Source organism: Juglans regia, chromosome 12 (genome assembly GCF_001411555.2).
Source record: "Juglans regia cultivar Chandler chromosome 12, Walnut 2.0, whole genome shotgun sequence".
Lineage (NCBI taxonomy): Eukaryota > Viridiplantae > Streptophyta > Magnoliopsida > Fagales > Juglandaceae > Juglans > Juglans regia.
The window spans coordinates 31,152,892-31,163,863 of NC_049912.1; the positions used below are offsets into that span (position 1 = coordinate 31,152,892).

At 38.3% G+C, this 10,972-nt stretch overlaps 2 protein-coding genes across 2 annotated transcripts; one reads left to right on the forward strand and one right to left on the reverse strand.

Moving 5' to 3' along the window:
- The first annotated feature begins 490 nt into the window (after positions 1–490).
- Positions 491–3,065, forward strand: LOC109004696 (cation/H(+) antiporter 15-like). The gene is made up of 2 exons (XM_035683811.1): positions 491–1,414; positions 1,884–3,065. Exons 1-2 carry the CDS (start codon positions 491–493, stop codon positions 3,063–3,065), a joined length of 2,106 nt encoding a protein of 701 aa, XP_035539704.1.
- An 847-nt stretch (positions 3,066–3,912) lies between these two features.
- On the reverse strand, positions 3,913–7,025 carry LOC109004750 (laccase-12-like). The gene is made up of 6 exons (XM_018983416.2): positions 6,835–7,025; positions 6,598–6,749; positions 6,200–6,444; positions 5,884–6,012; positions 4,461–5,420; positions 3,913–4,331 (listed from the first exon to the last, which is right to left on the reverse strand). The coding sequence occupies exons 1-6, from the start codon at positions 6,958–6,960 to the stop codon at positions 4,201–4,203; spliced, it is 1,743 nt and encodes a 580-aa protein (XP_018838961.1). The 5' UTR covers positions 6,961–7,025; the 3' UTR covers positions 3,913–4,200.
- Between the last annotated feature and the right edge of the window lie 3,947 nt (positions 7,026–10,972).

Here is a 10,972-nt window from a genome sequence, read left to right on the forward strand (position 1 = left end):
GAAACCACTGATCAATTCATTAGAAGAATGTCCAATATCCTAAGCATTTATAATGTCAGTACCGTTTCTAGGCAAGCGGAAATTAGCTGGAAAGCTTCTCATGAGCAGCAATTGATGATGATTTGCTCAACAAATTTCCAAAATAATGTTCAGTCCAACGGCATTTGGATGGGAGATAATCCCCTCGCCCACATCTTTCCTTTGTTGTTGCTCCAAGGGACATTGGCATTCGTTGCGTGCCGAGCTATCTACTTTGTTCTTCAGCCACTAAAACAACCCAAATTTGTCTGCTATATCTTGGTATGGCTTCTGATTGGAATACTTGATCTTTTCCGGCTCATCATGATGATATATAGATATATATATATATATATATATTATATATGCTTAATTAATTGTTATATATGTACTCAACGTACAGGGTGGTATTCTTTTGGGGCCTTCTATTCTAGGGCAGAAACATGTAATTGGAGAAAGATTGATCCTACCGATGGAGAATATAGTGTTAGAGACTCTAGCCGCAATTGGGGAAGTGTATTTCAACTTTCTTATTGCAGTGAAAGTGGATGTGTCAAGGGTTTTAAGTACGAATAAGAAGGCATGGAGCATTGGTGCAACAAGCTTCGCGCTTCCTTTTTCCATTCTCTTTTTACTCATGGTCGGGTGTATAAACTACATTGGTGGAGTGACACGGACCATTTTCTGTTTTGGTATGTCCACTTTTATATCTACATCCTATATCCCAGCGGTTGCCAATGCCTTAGAAGAACTCAACCTCGTAACTTCTGAGTTCGGCCTACTTGCCTCTTCCTGCGCATTCGTCCATTCTCTCATCCTATGGTCCTTGATGCCCGTCGCCCTAGTCTTAACCCAAAAAACCCATGACAAATCAATCGCCGCAGCTCTTTCCCTTTTTGCTTTGGCACTCTTCACATTCTTTGTGGTCCGTCCGACAATATTTTGGATGGTCAAGAAAACACCACAAGGGGAACCCGTTCGTGAAGTCTTTGTTGTATTAACACTAGTTGGAGTTTTAGTCATGGGATGTCTCACTAACATTTTGGGCCTCAGTTTATCTCTTGGCGCTGTACTGTTTGGGTGTATAATACCTGAGGGACCGCCTCTGGCTTCCATTTTAGTAGAGAAGTCAGAGACGTTTGTGTCTGATATCCTGATGCCATTATGGTATTTTCGTGTTGGCATAGAAATGGATGTGCATTCCATTTATAATTGGAAGGCCTTTGTCATTTTCCATTGTATCCTTTTGGTAGCATACTTTGCCAAGTTTGTGGGAGTGCTGCTAGCTTCACTGTCATTCAAAATTAGACCAAGACATGCCGCCCTACTCGGTCTAATTATGAATTGTAAGGGCGCAATAGATGTCATGGTTTTTCTCCGATGGAAGATTAGCAAGGTACGTCGGTCGACGATCGGTATCATGTTAGATTTTTTTTTTTTTAATTCTATTATTTCTTACTTAATTTCCTTTTATATAATTAATTAAAAATTATATATACAGTAACTTTTGCACACTTCACTAATGTAATTAGTTACGTCATTTTTTTAATATAAAATAACTGTTTTAGTCAATCATATCAGTAGAGTGTATAATAAATATGCAAAAGTGACTGTACGTAGTAGAACTCTTAATTATTTAACTCTTTTTCGATTATTTCATTTATGTTTAGTAAAAAAGATATAAAATATATGGATTTATATATAAGGTGATCAGTAATCATGGTCATGTGATTTCCTCAAATATATATATATATATATATATTTTTTTATAAGTTCAATCTCACTTGTCAATTTCTTAGCTAAGGTAGCAAAATCTATAGTATCTAGCTAATTAATTTCATGTGTTATTGTGATCAATATTGCAGCATGTACTAGATGACCAATCTTTTTTTGTATTGGTGTCGTCCACGTTGGCCGTGACCGCATTTGTAACACCATTGGTAGAAATCTTTTACAAGCCTCAAACGTTACATGAATGTGCTTATAATAATCCCTCAAACAACCCCCAAGGCTTGATCAGAGCAATCCAAAGCACACCGCGTAACTCAAAGTTTCAGATCATTTGTTGTATCCACAATGAGGAAAACGTGCGCAGCATCATCACCCTCCTCGAGGCCTCCAACCCTACTGAAGCCAGACCTATCTGTGTCTACGTAATCCAGCTTATGGACATCCTCGGTCGAGCCGTTCCACTTGTTATCCCTTACAATAAACATAACCTGAGGCAGTTTAAGTGGCTCCTCACCAGTACCTCCTTCAGCTTCGATCACATTATGCAAGCCTTCACGAACTACTCTGAAAACTCCATTGGTCGTATTACCATCCATCCCTTCACCATCATCGCCCCTTACCAGAACATGCACGAAAACATTTCAAAACTGGCTCAAGACAATCTAGTCCCTCTCATTATAGTTCCCCACCATGAGAACCAGAGGGCTACACAAGGTAACCGAGTCGCTAGCGCAATACAGGTTCTCAATACTAATTTACAAAAACATGCCCCTTGCACCGTGGGTGTTCTGGTTGATCGACACTTCCGTAACAGTAGCTCTGGCCACTTTTCTTACGACGTTGCTATAATTTTCATCGGCGGAAGGGATGATCGCGAGGCCCTCGCATATGCGGCTCAAATGTCGCACCATCCAAATGTGAGTATCACTGTGATACGTGTTATCTCACTTACAAATAAGAAAGACCATGACGAGAACGATTCCGAGTACGTAAGGATGGAGAGGATGATGGACGAAGATGTGTACGACGGATTCAAGATGGAGAACATTGGCAATGCGTGCGTGGTTTGTTGGGAGATTATGGTGGACCATATTTTGAGTGTGGTGGACCCAATTCGTTCTTCAGGCAGACATTACGACCTTGTGATGGTGGGGCAACGGCACTTTGAGGTAGATAATTTTGACGACAAAGAAATGCCTGCGTTTGCGACCAATGATGATTTGGGAGTGGTGGGCGATATTATATATGCTTCGTTCAACTTGTATGGGGGTTGGTCGTCTTTATTGGTGCTTAAGCATTGTGGGGATTATGTATAAGAAATCTTTTAATTTTAGGTATTTAATTTATTTTGAGCAATATATTAATGTTAGCTAGCTAGCTAGCTAGGTTTATTATATATATATATATATATGAGAAATGATATTTGTAGTCTTGAGTGTACAAATACCGTGCAGTCATTTTGAAAAAAGTAAATAAATATGAAACTCACATGAAAATAATATAATATTTTAATAGTAGACTCAATTTTTTTCAAAGTAATTGCACGACGTTTGTACATTCCACGACTATATGTAGCGACTATATGTAACATTACTCATATTTTAATTATAAATTGACTTGCATGCCACGAGTACTGTCCAATATTAATCGCGTCAATTAAGTTTGTATGATCGATCTCTGAATTCGATCTAATTTTGTTCATTCAGCATGGAATGCATGCAAGACTTTCCAGAAGCAGCTTTAATATATATCTGAATGCACGCAATTTATAAATGCGGAAACAAATAAAAGAATTGCGCGCTCCGCCTAAAACTGATCAAGAGATAGAATAAATAAGGAAAACCCTGAGAGATCTCATCTCATGGTAATTAATATTGAAAGTACTCTATTTTAAGAATTTGCTAATTAATATTATAAACTTGTTACTACTTTACAAATTAAGGATATGTATTTAAGGTTATAATATAACTGCAAAAATCAAGATTTTCCAACCATTGATTCCCGTAATTTTCGGATCGAATTTATATTCGTTCTTGGATTGTTTGTGAACTGATAATCAGATAGTACTGCAGACACTGCAGCATTTGTACCCTGAAAAAATGGATACCGCCGATTGAGTTGCATGGGGTGAAACTCGGACAGTACTACAGATATATTAAAAAATTTCAGATCTGTCTTCAATATTAGCAATTGCGGAAAAAACATCTACAATAAAGAAACGCGCCGGCCGGGTCTATGGCTATATTAGATGGTACGTAAGTGTTGCAACCACTTTACCATCACATCTAAACCCGCTTTATCTATCACAAAGAACAATGAAACAGAGCAACAACCGGTCCCCAAATGCAGGGAAAACAACAGAAAAATCTTATAATATAAGTAGAAAAATAGCGGCCGGCCCCTATTACTGGGCTTATGAATTTGGTGGAATTTCTGATCCGTAGATGATCTTTAACAAAGTGGCAGATCGGCCGGCGGATGCTCTATAGTCTGCAATTCTCCAACTCCGTTGTCTACCAGGAACACCATGGCCAAACCCCAGTTGATGTGAACATCCAAGTGACAGTGCAATAGCCAGGCACCTATGAATGCCAAACAGGTGTCTTAATTAGCATGATCAGATGGTTGTTAATATCTAGGAAATTAAAATAAATGAAAGTATTATGGAAATTGTATCTATCTGAAACATTTTGGGAAGTTTTTTTTTATACCTGGATTGTCAGCGACAAATCTAATGACTGCCCATCCATTCACTGGCACTGACGCTGTGTTCCTAAGAGGTGGATCTACAAGGTTAAATTTGGCCGTATCAGTCTTGGGATTGAAATTTCCAAACCCCTCCGCAATGATGTAGAAATCGTATCCGTGAAGATGGATGGGGTGGTTTTCCGGGGTGAAAATACTGGTGCCTTGTAACACGACCTGGACCCTTGACCCGTACTTCAACTTGTACCCCTTAGTCCCCGGAACAGGTTGCCAAAGTGAGCGACTGACATTCCCCGTATAATCAAACTTTAGAGGTGGGTTTGCAGGAAAATCAGCAGTGAAAACTCCTGGTATGCCTTGCTGATAAGCTTGAAGTATAGAGATATTGGATGGGAGCACAAAAGACACATTGTTCATGCTGGCAGCGAAGCGTGTTCCATTAGGGCCCTGACACCGCCTGGCTCTGAAATGTGGTGGGCATTTATTGAGTCCTAGACCAATTGTGAAGAAGAGGTTCTCATCGACTTCAGTGGGGACTTCCACTTTATTGGGACTTCTGAAACTGTTACTGAAGGCAGTGACAGTAGCCGTGTCATTGAAAGCCGGTAGACTTGTCATAACTGGTTTGCTTGCTGCGCAGTTTTTGGCAGCGCAAGGAGCGGACTTGTACTCGAGAATGGCTGTGGTGGTGGTGTTGTCGAAAGGTGCATTTGGGGCACTGGCATAGGCACGCGCAGCTATGTAGTATCGACCCGAGGGCTGGTCACCATTGATCAAAACATCTGTGGTTTGGCCAGGCCCTAGCATGAGGACTGAGGTAGTGAATGGTTTGGTGTAGGAGGCATCGGCGCCAACAACTCTGAGCTTGTGATTTGCAACCTTGAAGAATAGCGGTTGGTTCAGGGCGGCATTAATGACACGGAGGAGGTTGGTCTCGCCAGAGTCTATTGGAACTGTGTAAGTACCTGCATACAGAATCAAATTCATGCAAGTACTAGGCTGTGAGGTCATCTTCTTTGAGTATATTCAAGATGGAAGCTTAACGAACGTACACCAAGGAGTTTAATTTTCATTTGTAATTATTAGACTGGTGGCTGGCTCAGGGAAAAAAAAAACAAGTGAGATTTTGATGGCACCTATATGTGGTGAATGGACACATTAATTTGTTTTTATCATTTTTATCAGTTAGTTGATCTCTGCATGCTTTGGCAATTATTTTTGGAATTAGACTATATATATATATATATATGTTAACTGAATTTCAACTTATTAAGATATTTCTAAGATATTATACAATTTCTTTTTTAATGTCAGTCCTTCAGTGCCCTAGTTGATTATTTTCCTGTAAGGGTGTCCATCTCCAATATATATTAAATGGCTCATATTAATGCATGGTTGGTTTGCAGATTAATTTCTAGAGAAGCAAACCTTTGCTGGAGCAATTGTAAAGATCGCCAGGTTGACCGTTAATGGTGTACGCATCTGACACGTTTGGAGCTGCTCCTGTCCGAGTCGCCTCCCTCACTACGTCAATGGGGTTTGTGTCCCACCATTCACCTAAAAATGATCGTTCTTTTCAAAGTTAGTAACTTAATCGACATCACAATCATAGTCTATCAAACATCCGGATGTCTCCCTTTTTTTTCTTTTCTTTTTTCCTTTTCTCTCTCTATATGCCACTATCTCGTTTTCCTGTCGAATATCAAAGACACATACGTCAAATAAAGGGACCGGGCAAAATTACCAAGAAGAATGGGTGTTTCACGCTTTGGCTTAGGGAATGGGTAGGAATCTCCTTCTTTAGGTCGAATAATCAGAGCTCCATAAACGGTGGCTCTAAGCCATGAGCTATGAGCATGCCACCACAATGTTCCTTCTTGTCCTTGAATAGTGAAACGATACGTGTAACTCCCTCCTGGCCGAATCGGGCACTGGGTCACGAATTCTGGCCCGTCTGCCCATGCTGTCCTCATTTGCCGAATGCCATGCCTGTGCAAATATCCAATAATAAGAAGCATTAATATAAAAAGTAAAAGGTTTGCCCGTCTACAAATTTGAACGTGCATATATAGAGTTGAAGAATTAGGAAAAATAACCAAGCATATATATGTATGTTCACAAGCTCAATCATGCATGCAATACCAGTGAATGGTGACATTGTATCGAGCTTTGTTAGTGACTTTAACAACCAAAGTGTCGCCATTATTGACTTCCAAAGTTGGACCGGGATACTGCCCATTCACCGTGATGCTGTTGTGGGTTTTGCACAGCCTCTTCACTGGTGTCGCTTGAACCTATTTCATGCCAAACTTAATGTCAGTATTTAATATCAGGAAGAAGAAAGAAAGACGTGGGGAGAAAAACAGAGAGAAAACGTACGACAAATTTGTGGTGATGAGTTTTGGCATGTGCCAAGGTCGACATTGCTGAAGCAAAGAGAAGAACAAGACCGAACAGGAAGAAAGAGGCCCGAGAATCGGCAAAAATGTTGTAGAGGGCTCCCATCTCTGCTAAGCCGGCGCCTTTTGTTATGTGGGATGGTCAAGTTGGTAATGCAAGCTATGAAGATTGAGAGACAGGAGGCTCTTTTATAGGAGATAAGAGGGCGGGGAGAGAGAGTCGTTTGAGGTTGGCAGATTAGGTTTTGATTCGGCAAGATGGTCAGATTCCTGGGCAAACTTAGTTCAACCCTATTCAAGTTGTTGCACCCACTAGCCTATGGAAATGCATAATTTCGATCATTGAACGCTTGCGTCGTTGACAAGTCTTATTTCTTCGTTTACTAGGGGATTAATTGATCAGTTTTAACGTCATAGCTAGCTAGCGTAATTTATTATGCAATTTTATGGCAAATATTACATTTTAGTTCTTTTATGGTACTGATCATCATGTTTGATGTTTTGTATGTACCCAAATGCAAATCATGAAGACGACGTCTGAAATCCCTAATTTTTTCTAATAAGCCGTCCAAATACCAAAAGAAAGATTAATTATGATACATAGATATAGATATATATAGTTACGGAGCATGCACTCTACGTTTTTCGTAAACAGGAAATACCATATTATACTGAGGCTAGGGTATATATGTGAGACCATAATCCTTATACAGACAGACTCGATTAATTTTACTTATAATTATGCTTCTTCATTTTTGAGAAATTCTTGGTATAAGCCGATTGTTGGGCGCACACCCCACACTCCATGTGGCAAACCGATTTCACTAAAAGTGAACTGGTCCTGTGCATACCCAACCACTCTGGTCCGAAGCCCCTCCCCCCTCCTTTCCTAGGTTTTCCATAATTGACCAAAACATGGTTGAAGCAAAATTAGGTAGTAGGAAAGACCTTCTTTACGATATCCCGACTGAGGGTGAGGTTGAAGTCGGCCATGATTGGCCATAAGGACCCGAGCCGATCCAATCCAATTCGACCCGACCCGAATGCAGTCTGACCCAACCCGTAAATTTCAGGTTGGGTCGAACCTGTTCTTCTTAGTCTGCTTTCGATACCTTCATTTGCAGAGTTCCAAAACCATTTTGAATCTTTGATCTCTCATCTGTTCAAGAATCCTCATCCAAACCCCATCCAAAGATCAACGTGGATTCATGGCTCACAAAGAAGAAGAGCCGAAAAGGCTCAAAGCGAAGACCATGTCAATTCTCTCCCACCCCAACATCCTCAACGCATACTGTTCCTTCACAGTTCAAAGTCGCCTCTAGGTCATGATGCCATTCATGTCTGCTAGCTCTTTACAATCCATCATTTCATCTTCTTTCCCAGACAACTTAACCGAGCCATGTATTGTCATTGTTCTCAAAGAAATCCTAAACGCCTTGTCCTATCTTCACAACCAAGGACACCTTCAAAGAGACATCAAGGCTAAAAGCATTCTTCTAGACTCGAATGGGTCAGTTAAGCTTGCAGATTTTGGTGTCTCTACCTCTATTTACGAATCAAATTTGACTCAAGAGGGGTCCTCATCGTCGTCATTGATGCTCACTAATAGGATGGCGTCGAAGGTGGTACACTCGCACAACAGATGACGCCCTCTATTGTCCCACCTGCTCCCTTCAAAGTCTCTGCTCCTAAAGATCACGAGGCAATTTTGATTCGCAAACTAAGAAAAACAAGAGAAGGACAAGAACAAGAAGTTATCAAAGGCTTTCAAAGACATGGTGGCTTCCTATCTCAATCAAGACCTAGTGAAAAGGCCCTATGTCGAGAAGCTCTTGAAGTATTCATTCTTCAAGCCAGCGACTAGGGTTTGAGGAGAAAGAAAAACGTTATGGTTGATGATCGGTTTCGACTGACTTTGAGAGTATTAAGCTCGACTTGTTGTCTAATCCAATCAAGCCGCTTTTGTTCGAGCAAGTCCAATTGGATCTTTCGATCGGGTTGAATCCGGGCCCATTTTGCACAGGCCTAATATATATCTAGTGTTTTTTTTTCTAAGATTTCCTTCTCGCGCGCATATCAAGTGAATCCCGACCATGCACCAATAATATTACGAGACCATATAATATGCATGTTATCCCTAAATGATGTACGTATTTCTTGTTTGACGGGGGATAGCCGGGTAATAATAATAATAGTTAAACAGAATACGTTGGAACTAGGTTATGCATTTTCACATTAATTTCCAAGAGCTAGGAACCGGCCGGGTCCTTTCGTACGTACATATTAATTATGGTCCATGCCGGGCGTTGTTTGGGGATAATACTCGCATAATATATTTTATAACATATATTTCAAAATAAGAGTATTTTTATAAAGTGATACTATTTTTATTAAGATATTTTATAAAAATATTTTTTATTTTAAAATATAATTATACAAAGCGTTCATGTGAAAAGTGACGTGTGTGTTTATCATATTTGATCATATTATATACGAAAAATTATATTAATTATTTTCATATATTATACATCATATTAATTTTTATTTTATTTTATTTTTTTAATAAATATATAATATATAGATGATGAGTAAAATAATTTAATTAGTTTAAAAAAATAAAAGAATAAAAAAATTTAAAAATGAAAAAAATAAAGTGTTTTGTATATACGTGGATGATAAGTTAAAAAGCTATTTACCAAGAGCTAGCTAACCTACGAACGTACGTACGTAGGAAGTCTATACGTTTAGTTCAAATTAATGTGGGCCATAGCCACCGACTAAAATCAAGTCTCCTTTGAAAGGAAAAATGAGTGTGGAAGGTCCGGTTCTCTCTTTTATTAATTAGGTGCAGGCAAAGAGTTAATGCAAAAGGAAAATGATGGGAGTAATATTTTATTATTATTTTTTTATATTAAAATTTTTTTAAGTTTTTATTTTATTTAATAATTAAAAAATGACTATTAATAAAATTATATATATTTTTTAATGATTAAGAATATTAAAAAAATATTTAAAAGAAAATAATAAAAAAATTTTAAATATAATATAAATATTAAAGAAGTAGTGAACCGTTTATAAGGATATCATTACTTTAATGCAAAAGGACATTAATTTGATGGGTCCAACTGCATTTTAGTTAAGACATATAATATAGTTAAATCGCATGATAGATTAGATCGATCCAATTCCATGCAGTCTATATAATCAAATAGAAAAATGATAGGGAGCTCATTTTGGGTTTTGTTTATTTTGTCCGATTGTTTTTTTATTTTATTTTATTTTTATTTAGTAATTAAGAAAATATTATTTAATAATATTATAAATTAAAAAAATATATATTTAAAAGTATTAAAATAATAATATAAAATAAATAATCGGACAAAATAAACGATCCAAAACGAAATTCCTAGCATTTCCCAATTAAGTAATAGGTAGCCTAGCCTGTCACTTATACACGGTAGACCACATGGATATTGCACATGTCTGACCGAGAGGTCTATATTAAGCTGACGCTGACTGAAAATGCTAGCTCGCACTACTCGCTTATGCTTACTCGTGCTACGAAAATATAAAATGATTGAGCTGAAAAATTATAAAGATAATTGTTTTACATGAAAATGGGAGACTGACAGCGAGTGATGGCAGCCAAGCCCACATTGCAATTTTTTTGAGATGGTTAGCAGCCGTTAATCTCTTCGGTCCCTTGGAAGCTGTCGGGAAGGAGAACAGCATTAGACGGGTGAACAAGAATAAAAGCGCAATTAACAAAGTTGGGTGAGTTTGTTACTGACTTTTGAGAATATTGAGAAGAAAAAATAATTGTACGCAACATGAGAGTGAGACGCCATCTTAAGTAATGCAATAGGGAAAATTGACTGAAGAGCAGAAGTTCCTGCTTATTGCCAATCAAATTGAGACAAAACCCTCCAGCTAATTTTACTTTATTGTTCTGGTTTCTTTAGGTTGTTAAGTGCTTGCTAGCTGGTAAGAGTTTTCATTTTCATTACTCTCTCTCTCTCTCTCTCTCTCTCTGTTCTGGGCTGTTATATCCATAAATGTGATCTCAAAATAATTATTCAGTTGGTTGAACTCATTTCTTATATAATTCTCTCTTTTAC